Source organism: Carassius carassius, chromosome 45 (genome assembly GCF_963082965.1).
Source record: "Carassius carassius chromosome 45, fCarCar2.1, whole genome shotgun sequence".
In the NCBI taxonomy this organism is placed as follows: Eukaryota; Metazoa; Chordata; class Actinopteri; order Cypriniformes; family Cyprinidae; genus Carassius; species Carassius carassius.
In genome coordinates, this window is record NC_081799.1 from 4,064,827 (window position 1) to 4,092,609 (window position 27,783).

A 27,783-nucleotide genomic window follows, 5' to 3' on the forward strand; every position below is an offset into this window, starting at 1 on the left:
CCTAAAATGTCTGAGTTTTGTCTTTGTTTTTTTGTTGACATGCTCTCTGCAATCCTCTTACATTATTTGTATGTGTTTTTGCATTGTTTTGATCGTTCTCTGATACCACCTCCTTACGCCATGACTGGTCAAATATGCACAAAAGTGAAGTGACATTCAGCCAAGTATGGTGACCCATACTCAGAATTTGTGCTCTGCATTTAACCCATCCGAAATGCACACACACAGAGCAGTGAACACACACACACACACTGTGAGCACACACCCGGAGCAGTGGGCAGCCATTTATGCTGCGGAGCCCGGGGAGCAGTTGGGGGTTCGATGCCTTGCTCAAGGGCACCTAAGTCGTGGTATTGAAGGTGGAGAGAGAACTGTACATGCACTCCCCCCACCCACAATTCCTGCCGGCCCGGGACTTGAACTCACAACCTTCAGATTGGGAATCCGACTCTCTAACCATTAGGCCACGACTTCCCTGTCCCTGACAATGCTTGCATGCTATTTTTCAAACTACTTTGCAGTCATTACCTTCAACAAAACAAAAGTAAAACCTAGATATTTTTTATGCAAAAAGAAGATGTATGTGCACTTAGTAGTGCATGCAATGAGTTTAAACTGATGTTAATAGAAGCTTGTTTGACAAATGTTCTTTCAAGCATTTTCAGGGTTTTTATCCTACACCTTTTACACCTTTTGCTAAAGCAAGCATAACTATTAGCTTTTCGACTGTTCATAGCTAAATACTTAAGCAGCTGTTTCATTTCCAACTACAACAGACTGAGAACAGGATGTCATCAATTTCCAATGCATAGCTGCACAGAGGCAGAAATAATTGTTAAACATGGCGAGTACAATTTACATTTTCTTCAGAAAAAGTGATACCTTGGTTGAAAATACAACCCACAGGAACAACACATTTGGCTTGTCCACAACTTTATAACACTGTATGTAATATAATCAAATCCCATCATAACCTTAAACTCAGGTTTTGACAGCCCGTCTCTGCAGGTGATCTACAGTAATTCTTATTCACTTAACATAACCAGAGAAGCCCATAGAGGGAAACTGAGCCTTATATGTAGGTTACTGAGGTTCTTGAGTGTGTGTTCAAATATCTTGGCTGGCTAGGACACAGTTTCACAAGCACATTCCTGCAGTCAGTGTGTGCTCTCCTGTGAGCTCCACTCAGGGAAATCTAATATGCTATCCAGATGTGAACAAATGTGCCTCTAAAAATGGACCCTTACATATCCGTCAGTGAATAATGCCACTGGATTTCACATGAAAGCTAACTGTTAATGGTTTTTATGTCTTCTTTTAAAAGCAGAGCACTGAAACTGAAACATAATCCCTGATTTTGAGCAAGAGAATGTAAGAGGAAAGATCTGATTACCCTCTGCTCCAGAGAATCTGATTAGAGTTGTTCCTTTTAAAAAACATGTCAATCTAAAAACCGGACCTGAAACTTACAGCAAGAGAAACTGTCTGAGATAGACCTTTTAATAGCAAATTATAAATAAAGAAATTCAAATGGGGATTATAAAATCATTTGTAAATTTTGTATGGTTTTATTTATTAATTATCTTAAAAGCTTAGAATTAAATCCAGTATACTGTAAGTGAAACTCTGTTTACTACAGAGTAACATTACTAAGATGTGCCTCTCTCATTTACTGATTATTGTTTATGTATGAGTGTGTTTGTATATAAATGTGGTTTGACTATGGAGTTGATGAAAACTAATGAGTCTGACATCCTGTTGAAATAACACATTAACAGCATGCAGGAGAACACAGAAAATACAATGCATGAGCAGAGAGAATGTTTTGGCATCAGATTTTATGTCCCTTTGCGAACAGTCTTGCCAACTGGAAGTGCTCACGATGTGTCTGTCTAACTTCATTAATATGGACCAAGAAAGTCACCACAATAATCTGTAAAATATACACTTTTAGGATGATCATCATTCTGGCACCTGAAATATAAACTGGAATAATCATTTTTTAATTCCAATGAAATTATATCAGCAAAGACTATAAATATAAGGCTTAACTGTAAAACAAATACACTTTTGGTTAAACCAGATTATACACAGTCACCTTTTTCTGAATGTGATGTTATTCGTTCAATTTTTTTTTTGTCTTGGATGATTTTATTTCCTTTTATGCCAAATGGTATACATGTGAACATGTCATAAACTTCAGACAATTATATCTAATGTTAAAACTGATCACAAATGTTGATTTTCCCTGTATTTAAGAATAATGTGCATGTACTGTTTTTGTGCAGAGCAACTCTCTAGCAACCTGGGTTTAACTTCCAGATTGCACACACACACACACACACACACACACACACACACACACACACACACACATTATATATATATATTTTTTTTTTTCTATTAATGCACTATAAATGTATATGGATTAAAGTGTTGGGTAAATTATAATATAACAATATGGTAAAAAATACCCGAAAGAGAAGTATGTTAGTATGATGTAGTTCTGAATCTAGGAAGAGACAATGAATCATCAAATGGCCCAAAATATTTTAGTAAAATAAGAACTAAAATATATGCAAATTTGGTAAAACTTGCACTAGTTGCTTATTAGCATGCATATTACTAACATTTTGGATGTTTAGCAGTAATTACAAAGCCCAAATTTACTTTAAACATAACTACAACAACGACTAACTTACTATCAATAAGCAGCAAATTCAAAATATCTATACTATATATATTCCAGATTTTTGGGGTCTTTTGATAATTCAAAATGCATCAGAAAGCATATCAAAATTTATTGTGCTGTATGCAATTTGAACATCATGGTTTCTGTCTTTTGTAAAAGCAGATGTTTCTTTAATGTGCATCACAACAACGTCAACTCTGAATCTATGCAAGCAATTTCTCATGTGATGGCAGGGCTGTAATTACACTAGCAGAGCTTTCGTCACTGGTTACGCACCCTACCGACTGGCACGGCTCTCCACGCCCCTCTCATCTGGACAGAAAACTAAAGCCAGATCTATTTCACACCAAGTATGTGACCCATACCAGAGCTCAGAGTAACATACAGGAATAGGCCAGAAGTAAGAGTCGTTCCTCACCACGGACACATAAGCTGTGGTCCAACCATCTCAAAATATCCCTCACGTGGAGGCTACTTTCCAGACAGACCATAGCATTTGTAAAGTATTGGGGATATGAGCTGAGCATGATAACAGGTAATAAAAATGCTCAGTGACGTTGAGCCTGTTGGGCTGGTGAGACCCAAACAATGATGATTTGTTTCCCAGCTCAAATGGAAAACATCTGCATGGCGGTGCTAAAGCCTCCCCCTCCATCTCTACTGATGCCATCAAACACCCGAGTGCCTCTCTTCAGTTCCTTTTAATTTCTCTTTTGTTACAGACAAAATATAGGAGACTTCCTGAGATCTAAAGTTTAACAGAAACAATTGGAAATCCACCGAGGATGTCATTATAGCCGAGGCCATGTACTCCTACACAGGCCACATTCCCCTCTGACAAAAAAAGCTTCCCAAGTTATGTGAAACATGGCTTGATGCTTACTTTTCCCCCAAGGAGTACATATAAGTCTTCACAATGAGAAACTGATCAAAAGAGAGAAGCTACGAGAGTTTACTTCTAATTAAATGCAATACACAATTTGTTGCATAACCAAAATACCAATAATAGGGGAAAATAGGATAATGCAGGACTTTGAATTGTACGTAAATAAGCCGGAAATACACAGGGACTCTTTGAAATGTGTATATTGTTACACTATTTAAGATACTTCACACTTTTTACAACTTTATATTTCATAAAACTGATGTTTTATACATTTTAAGGAGCTTAGGGATTTTTTATTCACTCACGTTTCAAAAAACATCCGCAGATGCAAGTAAAGTCCTAGGTTCCACCAACTACAATGAATATTGTGTAAATATACAGTCCAGTGTACTGTTAACATGATTATATGACAATAATATAATTTTCTGTATTGATCTTTAAACTTTGCAGAGAATTACTGGTATCATTATACATTTTTTGGCATTATAGTGTAGATTTCAGTGTTTGGATAAGCATATGCTGAAAGTAATCAACATATTAAGTTATAAATATTACTTTATAGTGAAGACTAGGTGGAAATGTCATGGCTGATGAATGATGTGATATTCTTAATGGGACCAAAAATTCCCCAAACTCCTTTATAATAACATTTTGAATTGGTTAAACTTCAGAGTGTGCTGTGCTAATAAAGAGGGACTTTCCTTACAAGTGTTCTGAATTAAGCATTCCATTGTATTTTGTTTTAGGGTTGAAGGAAATGTTGGTAAAATTAACGAAAGTGTACTGGTTCGAAAAACCATGAAAACACTATTCCGAAAGGTTTTTATTTTCTTAAAGTGTAGACGCTTGAAATGAAGATGCAAACAGTAAGCATCATGGTGGTCTGTGATAAGATGTGATGTACTTTCATACTACTTGGTCATTTACAGTGAAGTACACAAGTGTGCCAACTGGGATGAAGCCATGACCTAGGAGCCAATGAGTCACAGCAAATGGATTCAACAAAACTTTCGTTGAGATTGAGAAACAGTCTATTTCCTCTGTTGTATACAACCAATGCCGAGCTGTTGACTCCTACAACTGACGCCTCCAGTGCAAGCCATTCTGACATTTCTGATTGAAATGCTCTTTAACAAAGACTTACTAATACATGGATCGTTTTTGTATTTGCTCAGTTATTTACAGCAATGGAATTAAATAGAGAGCAAATTGGCTTAAGTTTCCATAGACTTCAGCAATGCCTTACGTATCTCTGCAGTTATGAAAGACCAAAATCTGAGCATAAATTTTTCTTGCGAATGAAGGCAGTGTTATGTAAGCTGTCTTTTGTTTTCATTGTGTCTCTAATTTTCTAAAACATGTCTCAGAGTCTTTTTTGATGATGCATCTTAATCAAGAGTCGAGCACTTGTCCCAGAGGATACACAAAAATAGACTGGACACAGTTTTCCCAGAAAGAACCATGAGAAAGGAAGTCTTCAAGAAGATCTTGTGCTACTGGTATGAAAATTGCAAATCAGCACCTCATAAACCAGTTATGTTATTTCATTAGATTGGGTTAGACAAACCTATCTTCTAGTAGGGAACAACAAATCTCTGCACTTAATAATACATACATAGAAACATCACAATAAACACTGGAGTTCACACACTAAATATAACATTTGTGACTGTGACACTAATTGATAAAAGTGTAACAAAAACACTAATGATGTAAAACCAATAATGTACACACTTCATTATCATAATCAATTGTACATTTTAAAGGTGTGGTCAGTTTTCTGATGGTCAAAGCTGGGAATCCGTATGATCAACCCGCTGTGAACTTGACTCAACGAGTGCTTACATTCTGACTAGTCTTGATATCAAAGTTGAGCCTACTAAAATCCATTCTTTTGTTTATGTGATCTTGTATATATATTACAAACACACACACACACACACACACACACACACACACACACACACACACACACACACACACACACACACACACACACACACACTTATATTCGATTAGATTTATAGAACTTTATTGTCACTGTGCAGAGTACAAATACAGAACCAGTGAAATGCAGTTACCATCTAACCAGAAGTGCAAAAAACAGAATATATAAAATAAATATAGAATGTGTGTATATCTTAAGCTTTATGACATATAGTGCAAGTTATGAGGTACGAGGAAGGAGACCAGCACAATGCAAATGACTGCACATACAACATAGGGTGCAAAGAAAGTATAAACAGAAGTTGCATTATTCAGTGAGTATAAAAAAGAACATACATTATACAGTGAGGTACGTATATATATATATATATATATTAGGGGTGTAACGGTACGCAAAAATCACGGTTCGGTACGTACCTCGGTTTTAAAGTCACAGTTCGGTTCATTTTCGGTACAGTAAAGGAAAGAAATGCAATCATTAAACTGCAGGTTGTTTATTACTATAAACTTTTTTTAACAATTTGTTTACACTTTTTTAAAATACTTTTTAATAAAATATATATAAAATAAAAAAAGAATAAGAAATAAAATACTGCTGCAAAGTTCTCCACTAAATAAAATACTCTCAGTCTCAAACCAATATCATATAATAAAATATAATGAAAAATATAAATAAATAACTATGATTACAGTGCAGCATTACCAGTCCCAGCGTGTAGGCCTGCTCATATTTAAAAAATATATATAACTTTTCCAAAGTGTAAAGTGCAGCATCAAAAGTTTCAGTTTTTAGACCTGCTCAGATTTCGTTATTGCGTTGGACCGATCGGAATTAAGAGCAAAGGTCTGTTTAAATGCCGACGGGAGCTGCGTTTGAATTACAATAGTTTTTTTCCTAATTGTAGTGATGTTCACACTCGCGTGATGCCTTTTGAAAACCTTAGGCCGGTGACACACTGGCATATTGCACCTGTCAAACATAGTCTATTTTGCCGTCAATACTGTTGACGGTGTCCTTTATCAGTAGGCTTTATATTTATGCTCAACATGAAGTGTAGATATTGTTGTCGTGAAGACAAGATCCTGGTCTGTCGGCGGCCTCCCTCTATGTCACCTACATTAGCAGCAGCGCGCCAACGCCACGTCAGGCACGATTCTGGTGTGTAAAGACACAGAAAACGTGAAGCAGCCGTCATGCAACTGACACGCAGCAGAAACGTCACGCTCACGCCACGCATCCAGTGTGTCACCGGCCTTAGAATCAGCTGCAGGGAATTTGCGCTGAACACGGAGACTTCCGCCACTTAATATATTTGTTTGGAAACACGAAAATGTACCTATGTTCCGCACACAAAATATTGCATTCGGTCATTCGGTACACACGTGCACCGTACCGAAAGCCCTTTACCGAAACGGTCCGGTACGAATACACGTAACGTAACACCCCTAAAAAAAAAAAAAAAAAAATATATATATATATATATATACTGTATATATATATATATATATATATATACTGTATATATATATATATATATATATATATATATATATATATATATATATATATATATATATATATATCCATAACATTTTTTTCTTAAATATATACATGCATGTGTGTTTATTTATATAAACATAATAAATATACACAGTACACACACTTACACACGCACACACATATATTATGTAAACAAACAACTTTTATTTTGGATGCGATTAATCGCGATTAATTGTTGCCCAGCACTATTTTAAATTTGACATTGTGACTGGTTCAGATCACTGAGTTGGGTGGCAAACGTATGTCTGCCTCTCGTGCTACCGTGTTATTTACATGCATGACAGAAAAGGACAGTTTTTTAACAGCATGGAAATATTTCCAGCTTGTCGACAAAATAACACAATTTTGTTATGAATTATGTAAGAATACAGCAAGTCCACAAGTGTGTGACTTTCTCACTCACTTCTTCATGCTGCTTGTGGCTTCAGGGGCATAACTTTCACACCTCTCTTTCTCTCGCCTTCTCCCAACCTGTCTTCATTTCTCTAGCTTCTGTTCAATGATTTAACTGGGAAATTGGGAATGGCGTTGTTATATATAATTTTTTTAGGTATTTTTTTCTAAAATGGGACAACTGTAATTTGGACAGATATACTAAGTCTACTGGTAATAATTTTGTGACATAATTAGAACAATAGTACAAATATAAGGGTAAACTTTATAATTTTTGGGAGAGCAAATTTAAAGATAGCAATATGGGCAGTAATGAACAGATCTCAGAGGAGATTTCACCTCTTATAACAGGTCATACATAACACCAAACTTAGCTGTGTAAATTATATATAAAAAATAAAATAAATAAATCATAAAACTACAATATAATTGCATTCTGTGCGTAAAGCTAAACACACTGCATCACTGGGGTGTGCATCATGCTACAAGATATTGCTGCATTTCCTATTTGGCGCCTGAAATCTGGAATAACCTACCTAACATTGTTTGGGAGGCAGACACACTCTTGCAGTTTAAATCTAGATTAAAGACCCATCTCTTTAACCTGGCTTACACATAACATACTAATATACTTTTAATATCCAAATCCATTGAAGGATTTTTAGGCTGCATTAATTAGGTAAACCGGAACCGGGAACACTTCCCATAACACCCTATGTACTTGCTACATCATTAGAAGAATGCCATCTACGCTAATATTAGTCTGTTTCTCTCTTATTCCGAGGTCACCGCAGCCACCAGATCCAGTCTGTATCCAGATCAGAGGGTCACTGCAGTCACCCGGATCCAGTACGTATCCAGACCAGATGGTGGATCAGCACCTAGAAAGGACCTCTACTGCCCTGAAAGACAGCCGAGACCAGGACAACTAGAGCCCCAGATACAGATCCCCTGTAAAGACCTTGTCTCAGAGGACCACCAGGACAAGACCACAGGAAACAGATGATTCTTCAGCACAATCTGACTTTGCTGCAGCCTGGAATTGAACTGCTGGTTTCGTTTGGTCAGAGGAGAACTGGCCCCCCAACTGAGCCTGGTTTCTCCCAAGGTTTTTTTCTCCATTCTGTCACCGATGGAGTTTCGGTTCCTTGCTGCTGTCGCCTCTGGCTTGCTTAGTTGGGGTCACTTCATCTACAGCGATATCGTTGACTTGATTGCAAATAAATGCACAGACACTATTTAACTGAACAGAAATGACATAACTGAATCCAATGATGAACTGCCTTTAACTATCATTTTGCATTATTGACACACTGTTTTCCTAATGAATGTTGTTCAGTTGCTTTGACGGCATGTTTTTTTTTAAAGCGCTATATAAATAAAGGTGACTTGACTTGACAAGAGCTAGATGAGGAACGTATGCAGAGGACTGGCCTGAGCCCTCTTTTGGCGCTTTTCCACTACACAGTACCAGCTCGCCTCAGCTCGCCTCGACTCGGCTCTGTTTGGTTTTCCACTGTGTAAAAGTTGTACCTGTACCGGCTTCCAGGTACTTTTTTTCGTACCACCTCCGGCGAGGCTCCAAGCGAGCTGAGGCGAGCTGAGGCGATACTATAATGTGACGTGAAAACACAGCAGACTGCTGATTGGTCAGAGAGAATCGTCACTATTCACTGCGTCATCATTACACGCGCCAGCAATAGTATCCAGATAGTATCCAGAATAACCACGCCATTTTTAAAAAGTTTGGCCAGAGATTGCGTGATATATCCAATATATCCCGAGGATCAAAAACAACATGCACTCGATATCCTCCATTGTCCTGTGTGTGTGGGTAGCGGGTGTGTGTCGCGTAGAAGATTACGTCACGGCAGTTTCCTGCAGCGTCGCTATGACAACCAGGTACTATTGTGGAGGTACTATCTGCAATGGAAAACGGAGCGAAAAGCGAGCCGAGCCGAGTCGAGTCGAGCTGATACTGGTAATGGAAAAGCGCCATTTCTAGGTTGCAATGAACCAGATAAAACCAGGTGACAGTCTTACATTTCATTAATGCAAACTAAATACAGCAAATTATGTATTAGGTGAACTACTAATATAGAGTCCACATTGCAAACATATTTAAAGAGAAATACGGTACATGATGGTATGACTGCATTGGTGTTGTCATGTGCTCATAGGCTATTTTCGATCCATGTGTTCTCTCCAATGTCAGCAGAGCTACACCCTGCTGTTATAGCATCCAGTTTGGACATCATTTTGATCACATTCCAGGTCAGGTCCGTTGCAAATTTTAGCATATTTTTTCCTAAAACCTCATAGAAACAGTGCCTCATCCAGTGGCGTGAGTTACGTTTTTATCCATCTAATAGAAATTGAGGGTGTGCTCGGAAAACCATTATATTTGACTTTTACAATTAATATCTCATGCCTTTAGTTGTCAGTGGTGGGAAACTGAACAGTGGTCACTTCAGACATTGAATTGAATATAATTGAATATTTTATGCCGACTTTTTTACAGACTATACTGACTACCTAAAAACAAACTAAAACTAAACAGAAATTGAAAATCAAAATATAAACCAAAGTAAAAAGAGTGCAAATTTGTAAGTGATGCTGTAAGTGACATAAATCAGTGCTGATGTTTGTTGCTATCATGCAACATCCATAAATACCTGACTTTGCTGTGCTAGTTAGCAGAAAGGCTTTCAGTTTCAGCACAGTTCCCAATACTTGTTTTAGAAATGCAACTGAGCCCCCACACCCGAGAGCTCTGGGAATCCAAACCCACCTGAGGGCCACCCCACCTCTGTGAAATATGCGACCCCAGGCCAAATCATCACAGACAGCTGTAGCTAAATTTAACCTGATAGTAATGGCTGCCTGTGCTACGCTAACAAGAGCACCATGTAAATGAGGCCTCTAGTAAAGGTCTAGGCCTTAGCTTGACTAAATTAATCCATGTAAACAAGTCAGAACTGCAAGCATTCAAGACAAGTGGGAAGTCCGCCCATGTGCAATCACCTCCAGTGTACCGCTATTAGCAACCCGCTAACCCGTTTCTCATTTGAGCAAGCGACATTCCCTCACTTGATGGACTGAAAAGAAAAGCCACAGATTTGGACCCAATGACTGTCCTCTGCAGCAGTAGTCTGTGATTTGAGGCAAACATAGCTAGCTAGCAAACCCTCACTTACTGTAATGTAACAACAGGGAATTTTTTGGCAAACCTATCAAAAATCAGTTCATCTGTATCTTAATAACATGCTTATTAAAACAGATAAAGTGAAAATCAAACAGTTTATCAGTCAGGCAGTCAATTTTTGGTTAGCATTGTTGACGCAAGGGAGTCTATATTCACCACTAGCAGAAACCGATATTTATAATGAGCTCCCAGCAAAACAGCATGATAGAACACAGTGATGAAGATATAAATGTTATGTACAACAGGCCAGCATATGATTAGAATGTAACAACCATTAAACTCCACTACATTTCAGTAATCTTCTTGAGGTTTAGCTTCTAGTTTAGCTCATTTCAAAAACACAACTGCTTGGCCAACATCATGCAGCCTGCAGGCTTTGCTTTTCTGGAGAGCATGGGAAACCAAGCGAAGCCCAGATAAAGCATGTGGTTGGGTTAAGAAAGATGTTGGCTGAATATTGAGTGAAACTAGAAACCCCAAATTGGAAATCATGGGCAAAGTCTTGTGGTACTTTCCTTCTTGAAGGCAACTCCAAATTAAAAGCTTTCTAATGAGCGCAATGTACATAAAGTACTGACCATTATAAAATCTTTTTGAATCTCAAACCTTCACAAGTTTCAGTTAAAACATCAGGCCACTGTTTTGTTATAAAAATTGCATGTGCATTTGACAATAAAACTGCAACCAGATAATAAAATACAGGATGTTTGCTGAAAATTGGGTTGACATATGAAAAAAGTTGTGTTGTTGCTGCATTATGCTGCTAATTTGTAGTGTTTACTAAGGAAGTCATCTTATCATACTTAGGGTTTGGGATTTGTGCAACCCCCAATCCAGGGGTTATAGCCAGTCTAGTTTAGCTCTAGACCCAATGAATCAGGATCAGGATTACTACTGTTAGAAATTGCATACAGTAGCTACTACATTTAATGAAAAACGTACTGTGCAACCATTAAAAAATGGTATTCGACATTGCATGTGAGTCTAATATGAAAGTAACCTGGACATACGACATCCGCCATGTTGGGTTTGTCATGTAACCTGCGGCATTGGTTGCATGCCATTTATAGCTTCTCTCACATGACCTCAAATTAAATCCAATGGATGTGCACTTCAGAATCCCGGAAGAAGTAGTAGGTAATCAGGCTATTCAAATACTGTGTATTCTGACATACTCTTTTTGTATACCCTTTCTGAAAACAATCAAACAATAGAAATCATCACCAAAATGGTTTCCACTAAAAGTACCACTACAAACATTACAAACCATCAACTTTTACCCATTAAAACCATTAAAAATTTGTATTCTGTAATGTGTTTTGGGAAATGTTCCATTGGGATTTAGTGGTTTTAACAAGCTACCAATTGAAGGCAACCAATTCCCAAAAGAAACCTACAGGGTCCATTACAGTTTCCGTTAACACCCAATAGATGTTCCATTATAACCAGTAAAATAATTAAAAATTTTGTGGTGGTGTCCATTGTTTTTTTTTCAGCATGGACTATTAAATATGGAAGTAAGCACTTGTGAGGTGAAGTGCTCGGATACGAATCCTGTGAAAATACAGTTCAACAAAATTTAGAGTTTGAGCTGTTCTTACCCATATAAGAAGCTCAAACACCACAGCTGCATCAGAGAATTCATTTTCATTTCACCTCTTCTCTCGTTAACACTATCGGGTAGGTTTAGTTTTAGGTTTGGTGTAAGGGGTTGGTTATTTTCTAACACAACAAAGCATTAACCTTTTAACATCACTCTCCAGTCATTTCAATTCTAACTCCCACAATACATAACTGAAGAAACGTAATAAACACAGTAATAGATGCCTGTACTAACATTATAAAATGGAAGTAAAATGTGTTCACTTTCACGTTTTTAACACTTTTTAGTGACACTTATGGGACATTTCAGGTAACCCTTTAGTTTAGGGACCAATTTTCACTATAACTACAGTAGTTGCTTATTAGCATGCCTATTGTTAACATATTGACTGTTTATTAGTACTTATAAAGCACATATTCTGCATGGCCATATTCAATATCCTTAATCCTATCCAATATCTAAACTTAACAAAAACCTTACTAACAATTACTATGCATCAAACTAGGAGTTTATTGAGCCAAAAGTCATAGTTAATGGTTTGTTAATAGTGAGAATTGGACCTTAAAATGAATTGTGACTGACATTACACTTTTTTAACACAAATTTACCCAACAAAATGGTGGAGTTGGTATTTTCAGATGCCACATAGAAACTTTTAGACTGCTGTTGGAGCTCTGCATGAGTAGACTCTTTTGCCATGCAACAACTTTTCAATGACCAAGAACACCCTGGACACTACCTATTAATACTATTAACTATTCAAAAGACCCCATAGCAACATGATAGAAACGTCCCGGAACACATTAGCAATCTCATAATGCCTTGTTAATCACCCACAACATATTAGCTCTGTGGTGCGACTTCAGCACTGGCAACCACCACTCGTTACATCTTACATTTCAAATCTCAGCTGCTCAAAGCACAATGGGTCAAAGATAGTTGATTTTATCTATTTGACTCCGAGTTAAGTTGTTAAGCTACCATACAATATTAATCGTACTGTGTGGGACTATAACAGCTTTCCATTGAGCTACCGTCAAAACAGACAGTGCCATAAAGTTTCACCACCTCATTAATGTCACTCTTTTTCCCTATTATTAAAAAAGGGGAAACCCACATGCTGTTTCAGCTTGTGCTGGTCAAATATCAGTCTGAGAGTTTCTGTGACTGATAGATAAATACTGTTTGGGAATAGAGTACTAGAAGAGAATTACTTGATGCAAAACAATTAGAATTTTAGAGTTGGGTTAAAGCATTACTCAAACACATGGCACACCAAATACTAAGTTTATGAGTCTTTGCCATGTGTGCTCAAGCATTGCAATTATGCTGCAAAAGTGATTCACATCACCATTACTACTATGTAAATTTACTCAATACCAACAACAGATGTCAAAAAACTGTTGTGTATATTATTTCACAACTATCAGATGTGACAAATGCGCTGAAATACTTCTAAAATGTGGGAAAATAATCATGCAATTACTTTAATTTGTGCTATTGGAGGCCAAACAGCTGCTCTGGCAAATTAACTTTCAATGCCAAAGCAATCTAACAGACGTTATTTAGATTATCTAGGTTTGTTTCGAGAAACAGTCCTCCCCCAATGCTCGAGATGCAGCCAGACATTGTATGACTTTAATTATTTATATTTCCTCTGTCTGAGCACAGCACCATTACCACAGGCCTGCTATCTCAACACTTAAACTTTCATTCATCATATTTCATCCAAAAGACATTAGCCTGCTACAGTCATAGCTGCCAAGAATCAATTTTTATTGACTTGAAAGAATTTTAATTAGCAGTGTTTCTAAAGGCAAGCATCACTATATTGCTCGTAAAGGTTAGTGACTTGACGAAAGAGAGGTGTACTGTTACATTGGATTAATAGTCTTTGTCAGATGGATGATAAAAAACACCATATCCATAAAATCTTGAAGACCATGTACTGTATAAACACCCAACCAGGGGTGCATTTCCCAAAAGCATTGTTATGGTTCTATTAAACTCAATTGATAATGACAGAACTTGCAATGATAGTTGCTTTTGGGAAATGCACTCCAGAACTGCCTTGCATTGTGGTGGCAAGTTTTGCATGGACATGCACCATTCACATTATCTTCAAAACTCAATCGAATAACTATATAATGAGCTCCTAGTGTATACCAACACATGCTGGTCCCTACAGCCTATTTTTGCAATGTGTATTCTATGGAATTACAAAGATGTAAACAATGTAGCCAAAATAGTTTTCCATCTGTTGCTCACTGCTGGTCCGTGCAGAATGGTTGACCTGCAGCCAGATTTAGTCTCTCTTTTAGTCACATCTCAAATTCTTGCCCTCTGGTTCATATCGGGTGATTCGACAGTAAATCTTTTCTTAATGAGAACACACCAAATGGCACCAGAACTACTGGGTCTACAAGCTTCCATAACATGCTTTCATTTAGGAATGAGTTCAGACAAACTAGTGTTTTAATGCTTTTCTTGTGTATAGTTATGAGCGTATCAATAACTATGTTAGTATCAAAGAAAATAAAGGATTTGTGTAAGAACAAAGCAACGCAGAACTTACCGCCAGGGCTTGGAGCCTTTCCTTATGAAGTTCAACTTCAGCCATCCTGGAAAAACAAAGGCAGAGTTCTCAGTAACTGTGAGACTGCTAATCCCAAGTGCGTTTGTGTGTATTGGGCGGAAGGTGAGCAAGTTAACAGACACACACACAAACACACACGCACACAGTCTGCCCTGGTCTTCTGAAGTAAGCAAGCCAGTAAAAGACACAGTGTACTGAGGGCAAGATCTTCTCATTCACTGGCCATGTGTCTGCCAGACTGTCTCTCTCTCTCTGTCGTTCTCTCTCTCCTCCTACATCCCTCCCTCTCCGTCACTGGCCGGGTAATGGACAGATGACAGAGTCTTGAACCCGCCCCCTGTGTTTGGAAGAGAGCTACAGGCGAGCAGGCAATGAGATGTCACTAAGAGTAGGACCTAACTGTGACTCTCTCTCTCTCTCTCTCTCTCTCTCTCTGTGTGTGTGTGTGTGTGTGCCAGCTTGGATGGAAAACAAAGGTGTGCCCTACACTGGGGATCTGAGTGGCTGCAAGCTTAGAGGAAATCTGCTCCATGGTTACAAATTAAAATTATACATCTGCCAATTCTTTGCTATTGTTTAATACTATCTGATGAGTTTGGAATAGCTCAGCCATAAAAGAAAAATGTTGTTGTCCTTTCCTCACCTCACTGTTATGCAATTCTGAACGACATTTGTTTTTTATTCATAAAAATTGATGTTATACAACATGTTGGTTTAAAGCTTTCTATCTATCTATCTGTCTGTTTTTCTGTTCGTCTATCTATCTATCTATCTATCTATCTATCTATCTATCTATCTATCTATCTATCTATCTATCTGTCTATCTGTCTATCTATCTATCTATCTATCTATCTATCTATCTATCTATCTATCTATCTATCTATCTAATTGAAAATTATTCATGTAACCTCGATCTTCATAACATGACAACATCTGATCATAAAAACATCTGCAGAAGTCGCTGACTCTAAACATGTCTACTGTCACTGCAAATGTGGCTTTCTCTATTTGGAAAGCAGCTTCCAAAAGTCTGCACTAAACATCTTGAGTTCTAATTTTTTCCTCCAGTAAAGCCAAAGGGAGCAGTAGGGAATGGGAACACGGGGGTCCAACTGCTTTCCCTCATCCAACCTCACATTCAGAACTCCTTATATGGAGAAAAGGCCGTACTAAACGAGTCTGGAGTGTTCTGCGAGAGGAAGACTCATGGGAATTGTAAGAAAGTGAATGAAATTATAACAAAGTGTAATGACCCTTCAGTGTGTGTACAGTACAAGTACTGTTACTATATATAAGACTAAACGGCTGTTATGAATTACTGTTTCCTGAGATCAAGTATATAAATGCAGAGGTATAAGCTGTACTGCAACAGACAATGATTTAGATAGGTCACAGTAACAATAAACACTGAATATTGTAATGCTTTATCATGCATTCAATGTTTATCTCTGATGTTGCATGTATTATGTGCTTCGTTTCAAATACAATGCAGCACAATGAATTTGCAGGACTGTATCTGCATGTCAAGAATAATGTTCTGTTACTTGTCAGGCAGTAAGAGTTATCTTCATAGGTGAATTTCAACATGATGTCGCAGTCATTCATAGAGAAACCACAACATACAGCAGCACTGAACATCAGTAGATGGAGGAAATTCCTGGAGGTTCACGTAACTACTGGAAATAGGCTTAAAGCCACAAAACACACAGCGCTCACAGACGGCAGACTTCAGAAGCTGTGCGACACAGAAGTTCAGAATAAATCATTCAACAGAGCTCTGTGAAACATTCGGGCCAGTCTGTTTACTGTAGCTCTCTGTGTTACTAGTCAGCACTTTGCTCTTTTTAAACTAAGCATGTGACTGTTGATTTCATTGGATTTCGGTTCCAAATCTCTTTATGATGGCCTCTCGTTAACCTAAGAAGTTGCTTTACTGCACCTGGACTTTTCCATTGTCAACGTTGATGCACTAGAAGACATTTTAGAGATTTAATAGCAATCTCAAGAGTACTATATATATTCTTAAGAGCAGTAGTTCACTTGTGTACAGACTTTCTTCTCCCCACCGCATGCGTTACTTTTCCATTCCCAACCAGCGGCTGCAACGTCATCAGTCGGCATAACAGACAAAAGCAACATTGTTTCTCTGGCACAGTGACCTCATCCCATGAGCCAGCGAGGCACAGTAATCCCTTCCAGATGTGCAGCAGTCCATACGCTGGGAAATGAAGACTACGCAAACGCAAAGCAAAATGACTCTCAAATTACTTTTTAAAGTGAAACACACTATTAGTGGGCTACCTCACTTTATTCTAACACTTGTTAACAACTGCAGTATTTACACATAGATTAGGTTTAAAAAAGTAAAACCTGCTGTTTATATTAATAACATTTTCCAGACAATTTTCGCTATCTACAAGGTTTCAGTAATATTACTTGCTGTAGATATCGATATATATATTTCCTAAAGAGGGTGACAGATGTCACATATATTAATTCATGCTTATTCTAACTCACACACAGTCCTTGAAATGTCTCCATTTCAGAAAGAAGGCAGACAACATACCTTCCTTCATGTTGGCTGGTATTTAGTAAAGTGTTACAAATCTTGTAACACTTTACCATAACGCTTTACTTTAGGGACCAATTCTCACTATTAAACACTTGGTTATTAGCATGCATATTCCTGGCATATTGGCTGATTATTAGAACATATTACTGATTCCTTCTCATACCAAAATTCACCAACTACCTTACTAACCATTAATAAGCAGAATATTAGGAGTTTATTGAGTCAAATGTCATATTTAATCATAGTTAATAGTGAGAATTTATCCCCAAACTAAAGTGTAACTCATAACTTTAACCCATTACTTTACATTAATGTTACCTTTGTGAAATGTTAATTATTGACTAATAACTCATTAACAAATTCATTCATAACCAGTTATAACAACTTTCAAGCAATTCCTGCCAAATTTTAGCTCACATACAAGAAACTCTTATAGAATATTTAAACTTTTTTTTTTAAATAAACAAATGACTTCAATTGTGAATAATGTAAGAACTAAAGTGTGTTTATATTTCAATGAAAAGCTAATAATTAATTCAGTTATGAAAATGTAAAGCAAATAACACATTTCAAATAAAACAATTGAATAATTATGAATAATAACCCATAAACAGTAACTGTAATCTAGGAACATTTTATATTGTAATATTATCCAGTTACAAGTACTAAATTTTTGGAATCTGATTAAGTAATCTAGATTAACTATAATCAGTGAAATATTCAATAGTTTACAATACTTTTAAATACAGCTTGGATTTATAAAATCGTGGAAGCTGTACATGTCAAAAATGCTTTAGTCACTGATTTAGGGGTGATTATAATTCCCATGCATTACCTATGATTGCAAACACAATCATCATCCGCAGTAATCAGACATGATTCATGACTTGTTTAGTTGGTGGTTTAGTATGTAAATGCTGAACATAAATCAAGCCACCACTTTTCCATGTGCACTCCAGAGAAGTTTAAAAACAGCCAAACAGCAAGTTTAAAAATTTCTGAGCACCAACTTTTTGTGGCCCAAAAACATACTTTTCGAATCTTTTAAGGTAATGTTTATCATTCATTTTTGTGCAATGCTGTTTAGTTCAAGTGACGATCATGAGGGGATGTTTTCCAGGAAGATGGTCTGCAAAACGGTGTAGTTTTGTTGGATAAACATTAGTTTATCCGTAAGAAACTCTGCTCGGTCTCCAATAATGACAACGGTGGCCTGCTGTTTTCTGTGTTTATGGCTGCAGTTGTTCTGGAGCTTGTCACAGCTCTTGGTCTGGATTCTTTCTGAAGTAGTGCACTGCCAGTTAAGATTATAATACTTAACTCTCAGTGAATCAACATGTATAAGTGTATAATTTCATTGTAAAGCAGATATTTTAGCAGTCCTTGATTTTTGGCGGTCTTGATTTGCATTTCTTCTAGTCTTCTGCCGTAGACTTGTGGTGCCATCAACCAGTCAGTATTATCAGGCTGTCATTTTCCTGCACCTCCCAATGAGGTCTGTAATTCCTGGAGAAAGCTATCCATTAGCACTTTAATCCATCTTAATGAAAGTCTACATTGTGTGCAGTAGAAGTAAACATTTTCAGCGAGAGAGATGTTTAATGCCTGTGGCGTGTGTAGTTACGCCATCATCATGCCATTTACAGCTTAAGCGATTGGTAACTGAGTATGTTTTGAACCTTGAGCAAAGGAAAAATGATCAAAGTTGCACATTTTTGGAAATGCATTCACCATTTAAGAATTAAGCGGTTTGCATTCTCTAAGTGTCACAAATCTTGTTTACACTACTTTTTCTATTTATTTCAAAAATGATATGCCTCCTTTTATTTAGGTTTTAACTTGGACACACCAGTTTGGAACAAAACAGTTATATGTCTCATATATATATATCATTATAATTAAGAGTGATACTGTGTTTAGCTCTGAGGACTTGTGTGTGTGCATGCATGTGTGTGGATGGTTTGTAAGGAGCACTTGTGCGACTGCAGCTGACGCATTCCACACACATGCAAAATTAGCAGCAGTCGCACAAGTGCTCTGTACAAACTCAAAGGCTCCAGGCCTTCTTTTATTATCAAGACAGCACTCTCAAAGCACACTGCAACAATGTCACAAAGGCACGACAAGCGAAACTGATAAATTTAGCATGGTTTATAAGGCAAATCGATATAAATTCAGTCCACTGAAACTGATAATGGTTGTATAAACTCACCTTAAACCTGGTTTTAGCTGTACTGTTACATATAGCAGCAGTGACACTTTCGAGGGAACATGTTTGCTCTGATCTGACTTAATCAATAAGCAATTATTACAAAATGACATTCAAAATTTAAGGGACAATATACAATAAGCACCCCCCCCCCACGCTAATGCCTGGCTGACATACATTACTCTTTAATCACATGGTTATTTACCAAATATGTAAATACAGGATCAGTAAATATCTAAGCTGATTGTTTGAGTAAGTCAAAAAAAAAAATTACTACTAGTTGAAATGTAGTTGCAAATTTACTTACTTTTAGTAGATAACTAAATAAAGAAAGTAAAAAGTAACAAACCACAAAGCTTATTGTGATTTACTGGATGGGAGGCGTGCTTAAATGTTCTGTTCATCTGTTCATTAACTTTAAACAGGCTAGACTGATTGATTCTTGGGATTTAAGAATTGATACTGAATTAGTAAAAATTAGAATTGATTAAAGTCGAGAAATTTCTATTTGTATTTAAAAAAAAAAACTATTTGTACCAAATTTCACTAAGCAACTCTTTAAAGCACATGCAACGCTTCCTAACGGACTGGCAAAAGTTAGTGCACCCTGACCTGCTGAAAACAAACTTTTTTAAAGAATCCCGGTAACCAAAAAGTTGATGGTAGCCATTAAGTGCATTCCAAATTGTGTACCAATGCACTATCCTATGATGTTTTGTAGTATAAATAGTGCAAGTAGGGTGTTCACACTGAAAATTCCAAAACGAAAAAGTGCAGAAAAATCTGGATTTCTTTTGTAAAACATTTTTTGGGAAACCACACTTTTGGAAAGTGTGGATGTCAAAGCTTTAATTATGTTGAGAAGGGGGAGGAGCTATAAGACTCTGATTAAAAATTACAAAAAAAAACTTAATTCATTTAAATTCATTCAAAAACTTTTTTGGGAGGGTGAAGTCAATCTGTCATAATAACAGGAAACTGTGCTTATAACCAGTTTTGTGAGATGTAGTTTCAGGCACAGAGGTTTGCGAATGTTCATTTCAACTACAGTTTTGGGAAACCCAGAATCGATGAACTCTGTTGCTTTTGACAGAACAGGTGACCACAGTTTGCTAATGATGCTTTCAGGTAACAAACCCCAGATTAGAGCTTGTAATTTCAGCCAGTTTTATGTGCATTAGAAAGACCCAAGAGGCTATACAGGCTGTCCTTTTTATTTCACAATTGCCTTTCCAGTTGCTGCACTAATTCCATATTGGACAAGAGGTAAACACCCCAAAACAGATAATGGTAGTCAACATTATTTTAACTCGATCTCATCATTCCTACTGTATGCTTGTTCATACTGATGATTTGATTGCCAATGACACTATGACACATTACATGTATGTCTGCTGCACACACACACACACACACACACACACACACACACACACACACACACACACACACACACACACACACACACACACTTGGAGGAATCCATGACTGCAGACAGCAGCTGCTGCATCATCCTCCTCCTCCTGCTGCCCTGGCTGCCGTTCCTATGGCAACCGCTCCGAGATGTCCAACCCTACAGAGGGAGGGCGAGGAAAAATGGAAGTACTCACTCATACGCCGGGGCTTTCCTCCGGAGAGGTGTGCCCATCATGGCTGCGTCTTCTCCCTCTTCCTCGTTCTCTGGCTTTCCTCGTCTTCTCTCCGCTGCTGTTACCAGCATCACATTGGGATCGACGGCTCTCCTCCAGCTTTTCCTGAGATTTCAGATGGATGCTGGATGCTGCAGCTCACAGCTTCCACTCTGTCTAGCCTGCAGGATGAGAGAGAGAGAGAGAGAGAGAGAGAGAGAGAGAGAGAGAGAGAGAGAGAGGAGGGAGGGTCACATTTGTTTAACGTCTGATTTTATTGGTAGAGATTGTGCTTCTCTTTGAACTTTCATTTGAGAATGCAATATTACAGTAATTGTAATTAGAAATACATCATCATATCTACAGTCTCAAAATATATGACATATATCACATTGAAAGTAACCTTCGATTTATGCATTACTGATTCATATTAAATGATTCCACATTTGACCCATATTACTGTGAATATCTTGTGAAAAAATGTATAGATTTTTTATTGTTAATGTTTAATGTTTAACCAACAAATGTTACATGCTGTGGCTTTAAACTCCATTTTAGTGGAGATTGTGAATGTATGTGAGTATCTGTAATGAAAGCACATGGAATTTGGAATATATATACATAAATATATATACTGTTAATTTGGACACTGACAAAATTTTCACAAATTTGGCTCTGTATACCACCAGAATAGTTTTGAAATTAAAATTAAAATGAACAATCAAGATGATGTGAAAGGGCAGACTTTAAGCTTTATTTCAAGGGGTTGAACAAAAAACATAACATTAAATACTTAGGAATTGCAACCATTTTTATTCCCCTCCCCCCATTTTCAGGGGCTCTAATGTAATTGCACAAATAAACATAATCATTGATAAAATGTTCATTTTTAATATTTTGTCGCGAATCCTTTGCAGTGACTGTCTTAAGTCTGGACATACATATTCGGCTATAATTCAGCTAGTTGCCAAAGCAATATTTCTGATTTTCATTTAGTTTAACTTGATGTAATAAACTAACCAAAACTGAAATAAAAACATATGTAGTTTTTTTTTGAAAATCAATTAATAATAATTAAGACAATAAGACACATCACAATTACTAAAACTTTGATTTCATATACCATACACACAAACTCCACTCTACACTCCAAAAATGATGATAATAATAATAATAATAATAATAATAATAATAATATCTCAATGATACTTAAATATCCCCTGCCATCATGGAATAGCTGTAGCTGTAGGTATGAGACCTGTAAACACACTTCTTTTATAAATCACTTTCGCGAGATCTTTTTGACTCTAGTTTGTCAGTTGAGTGTCATTCTAGCTGGAGTAAAGTGAGGACTTTAAACTATTCTCCAGAGACAGTGGGACTGGGCTGCACTGCTCTTAAAAGACGAGAGCAAGGTCACATTCCTCTCAAGTGTTCAGAGCTTCTGCGTGCCAGAGTGTCACACACTCGGAGGTTTGTGATCATGTCTCATTATCAAACTGTCTGGAATGCTTAGACTTTAGATGTGTTTGTGCCTTATTAGGCTTCAGCAACATTTACCCGTACTAACTCTCCTTTTAGGGCACTTCGTGTACAAGACTATACTTACAGTAACTATTAGATTACTACTAGATTAAAGATTTCATAGCAGCAGTCTGTGCATGCAATCAATAGTCTTTATACTGTTAGTTAAAATTAATATGCCAGGTTATAAAAGTATGTTTTTTATTTACTACTGTATTACAATTTGTATTTATAATTTTTTATATATTTTTTCTGAACAAAATATACTATATTGGTGACTGGCCAATGTATAGCCTACAAACCCTATTATTTTGAAACAGAAAATATGAATTACATCAATATATTTTTTAATGGGGTAAAGTGACACATGCTTTGAAGTAAGTTGTGTCAATGTCTCAGCTAATATTAATAGTAAGAACATCCCAGAAACATGGTGCAAACATTATTGGAATGTTCACTTTGAATTTTCTTTGAACTAACTGTTGGGTAGACTAGTGTGGTGCTGGTGGATATTGAGCAGACATAAGTCGTCCGGTCAGAGACGAAGTACACTTTAATGGATTGAGGCTTGTGGAGACAGTTACAGTCGTAGAATTGAGTTGAGTGAACAATTGCAGTACAAGTAGTTGAGGGTATGACAGAGTAGTTTGGAGTGTAACGTAGTATGAGTGGTTCTAAAACAAACAGAAAATAATAATACTAAATTAGTCATGAACAGTAATAACAAGAATGAACACAATCTGTAAATTATACGTACATTATGTATATAATTATACACATAGCAATCGATTCAGACATGTAGAGACTATAGCACTTAAGAAAAATGGCATCACGTTCTCTGACACGTGAGCCGACTGGAATCGATACATATGGTTTCAGTAAAATGAACAATCTCCCTTTTCAAAGTAAATAAGAACATACACATAACCAAAAAACGACCCAAAGGGACACATAATTACAATATAATACGTAAATATCAATATATAACTGTCTGTGTATGCTTTCACTAGCGCTGTATATGGATGATGCAATCGACAATGCGTGTTGCGTACATACGCGATTATAACTAACTAACGCAGATACAGTCAATCTCACATTCAAATCGCAGCTCTTTAAAGATAATGAATAACATAAAACAAATCACTCACTTGTATATGAACGCACTCTGCAACAACAACAGTAACAGCGGGACACTAGCAAAGTCTCTATACGAGCTCTCCGAACTGCTTCTGGTCAATATCGACCCGTTAAAAGGAAAATTACTGAGTCATTAGAGTAATGCGTCTTAAGTCACAAGGGGGCGCTAATGTCTCAATATATGCATCGCTGGCCTTTTCAACAGCCACCCCCACATTTGCGGTGTAAATGTGTAAATTAGAATAGGTATACCAGGTAAGGGATAGTACCAAGGGGTACTCAGTCCAGTAGAGCTGGGAGGCTGATGAGACGGGTGATGGGACGTATATAGGATTTCCCTTTGACTTCCACTTCAGCAGCTCGGGTTCTCCCATCTTCTCCTGGAATGACATTTGTCACTTGTCCAACTGGCCATAGAGCTCGGGGTAATTGATGATCAACAATCATTACAACAGTGCCAGGCTGCAGGTTCTCTGCCTCTTTGCACCACTTCTGGCGGACTTGGAATTCTGGAAGATAGTTACGGAGAAAGCGTCTCCAGAAGTGGTCTGCTAGAAGCTGACTGTGTCTCCACCTCCGTTTGCTCAGCAATTCTGATTCAGGGTATATTACTTGAGGTAAAGATGCGTCAGGCCGCCCCATGAGCAGCATGTTTGGAGTAACTGGGTCAGGGTCTGCTACGTCTGAGGATGTATATCCGAGTGGCTTTGAATTGAGAATGCCTTCAATCTCAACGAGCACAGTACGTAGGACTTCTTCTGTCACAATTTGTCCCCCTATAGTAGAACAGAGGGCAGACTTCAGGGATCTTATCTCTCTTTCCCAACAACCTCCGAAGTGGGGAGCACCAGGGGGGTTAAACTTGAAACTGATCTGGTGGCTGGCTAATTGCTCTTGCAAGGAAGGATGGAGCTCAGCGAAATCCTCTTGTAATGCTCTCTCGCCACCTTTGAAATTTGTACCATGGTCTGATATGATTTCAAATGGCTTGCCTCTGCGGGAGATGAATCTTCGGAGGGCCATTAAGAATGAATCTGTGTCCATCTGGTAGAGCAGGTCAAGGTATACAGCTCGCGTTGTCAGACATTTAAAAATGACCCCCCACCTTTTCTCATGTCTGCGCCCAATCTTGATGAGGTAAGGGCCACAACAATCCACTCCAGTGGAGTAAAAGGCCGGTTGCAGCAAACGTAGTCTCGCAGGAGGTAGATCAGCCATCCGGGGAATGCTGGGCTGGCCTCTCAACTGTCTACAACCCAAGCATGTTCTCTGGTGCTGCCGAATAGCTTCTCTACCTTTTAATATCCAGTACTTACGACGCACTTCTGCAAACACCCTCTCTGCTCCTGGATGGTGCAGAGTTTCATCGAAGTCCTGGATAATCAGTCTGCTCAGGGGATGCTTAGGGTCCAAAACTATGGGGTGAATAGCAGATTCGTCTAGCTGCTCTGTTCGCCTGAGACGACCACCAACTCTGACATGGTGTGTTGTGCTATCATACTCTGGCGCAAGGCACAGGAGACGACTACTCATTGGTAGAGGTTGACCCGACTTAAGATGATTCATCTCAACTGGAAAACTTTGGCTTTGTGCCTGATGAAGGAGGGCTAGTTCGGCTTCTCGATAATCTTCAGCTGTTAGTGCTTCGGAAGGGTTAGCCTGCCCGTGTAAGACTCTGGCCCCAGCTGTAAGCAGTTGTTTATAGGATGTGAACTGGTTGCAATCTGGTAAGGCTGGGTTGGTGACAGGAACTGTAAGTCCACAAAATGTGCCTGATTTCAGTTCTGCATCTTCAGTAGGGAGCTGTAGCAGAGGACTTTGAGGCCACTGATCTGGGGGCAGGAGGAGGAATGATGGGCCTTGACTCCATCGGCTCGGCTTAGGTAACCCGGCTAACGTTTTACCCCTCGTGATATCATCGGCAGGATTCGACTTGGAATCGACGTAACGCCAGTCCTTGGGGTCAGTTAACTCCTGGATCTCTGCTACCCTCGTGCCGATGAAGACTTTAAACCGATATGAGTCAGCTTGGATCCATGCCAGCACCGTAGTGGAATCCGACCAGAGTGTGACTTGACATATAGGGACACTGAGTTCAGACTTCAATAATCTGGCTAGTTGGGCTCCTGTCAGAGCGGCACACAACTCGAGACGAGGTATGGACTGTTGTTTCTTTGGTGAAACTCTGGATCGAGCAGTCAAAAAAGCTATCTCTACATACCCTTGAGGACTTAGTGTTCGGAGGTAGGCTACTGAGCCATAGGCTCGCTCGGAAGCGTCACAGAAGATGTGTATGTCTCGGACACTCTTTGGGTTATCCAACTCTACCGTGGAGTAACATCTGGGAAGTGAGATGCGCTGAATGTCTGGTAACTCTTGCTCCCATAACCGCCAGGCTTGGAGCAGCTCGTCTGGAAGTTGAGGGTCATCCCATTCCCTTTTCTTGTCCCACAGACGCTGGACCAGTACTTTAGCTCTGGTGGTGTAAGCGACAATGTACCCTAGGGGGTCATATTGACTGGCTAGTACCTTGTATATGTGACGCATAGTAGGGGCAGAGCATTCAATGGGACGATGCTTGTATGACAGCGTGTCTGAGGTACAGTGCCAGTGTAGTCCGAGTGCAGACTCTTGCGCATCTGGTCGCACTTGAGTCAGCCACAACACCAGGCTACTAGACTTGGATTCTGATGGGATATGGTCTAGTACTTGAGGGACGTTGCTGGCTTCTTCCTGGGAACTAAAACTCTGAAGGAAGTTGTCCACATAGAAGGACTTCTCTATACATTCTAGAACGTCTTCACCTGGCTGACTGTGGTCGATGACATGCTTCTGGAGCGCGAAGGTCGCACAGCATGGGCTGCACGTCGTCCCAAAGGGAAGAACTTGCCACTCATGTACTTGCGGGGACTTGTCTCGGTTGAGGTCTCTCCAAAGGAATCTTAACAGTGGGCGGTCTTCAGGCAGTAGTCGCACCTGATGAAACATGCCCCTAATGTCACTACTCAAGGCGACAGTATGTTGACGGAACCTCAGGAGCACAGACATCAGGGAAGGGCCTAGTGTGGGACCAGGGAGAAGCAATTGGTTGAGATTCTTCCCTCCATGCGCGAATGAACAGTTGAAGACGACTCTGTTCTTGCCATTATGTTGAGTCATGTGGTGGGGGATATACCAAGATTCTTCTGCTTGATCCACTTGGTCAGGAGGTATCACCTTGGCATATCCAGCCTCCTTCAACTTGTTCATCTCCACCTGGTAGGTTGCTGCTTGTACTGGATCCCTGGCTAATCGCCTCTCTATTCCTTGGAAGCAAGGTAAAGTGCTTTCTGGGGAGGCTCGCAGGAGAGGGATATTTTTCACTCTTAGTAAGGGTGTGGCATATCTGGCAACTCCATCTACTGTCACTCTGGTAGTCTTGGACTCGAGCAGTGAAACAGCATCTTGATCTTGCTTCGAACGGGTAATGAGTTTCTCACTGCGGTAAGGGAGCACGTCTAGTTGCCACAATTTCTCAACTTGTCTGAACAGATCAGTATACGCGCCTGAAGTAGCTGTGAAGAGGCACTGCTGGCTGTGAAGGCGATGCTTGATCTCTTGAGTGGGACCTTGCAGAGTCCAACCTAGTCGGGTCTTGATGGCAGCAGGACCATTAGGTGGGCCTAGACGGACTGGCTCTACTGGGGTGATGAGGTAAGGTTAATCCGACCCTATAAGGAGGAGAGGTTGGACGGATTCAACATGTGGCAATTGTAGACCTTGCAAATGGCTGTATTTTCGTTGTAGCTCATCTACTGAATAAGTATGCTCAGCTAATCCCAGTGTCTCTG

The 27,783-nt window shown here is 38.7% G+C and overlaps 1 protein-coding gene across 4 annotated transcripts in view; it reads right to left on the reverse strand.

Moving 5' to 3' along the window:
* The window catches only part of LOC132127640 (A-kinase anchor protein 2-like), an 83,666-nt gene extending 62,199 nt beyond the window's left edge, over positions 1 to 21,467 (reverse strand). For 3 of the 4 annotated variants that reach the window (XM_059539616.1, XM_059539614.1, XM_059539613.1), the window contains exons 1-2: positions 21,275 to 21,467; positions 14,863 to 14,908 (exon numbers count right to left, since the gene is read on the reverse strand). In XM_059539616.1, coding sequence (XP_059395599.1) covers positions 14,863 to 14,908; positions 21,275 to 21,384 — 156 coding nt within the window. In that variant the 5' untranslated portion in view covers positions 21,385 to 21,467. Of the gene's footprint in view, positions 1 to 14,862; positions 14,909 to 15,025; positions 15,175 to 21,274 lie in introns of those variants that run through there. The other variant, XM_059539615.1, reaches the window with a different exon arrangement.
* Positions 21,468 to 27,783: the final 6,316 nt, after the last annotated feature.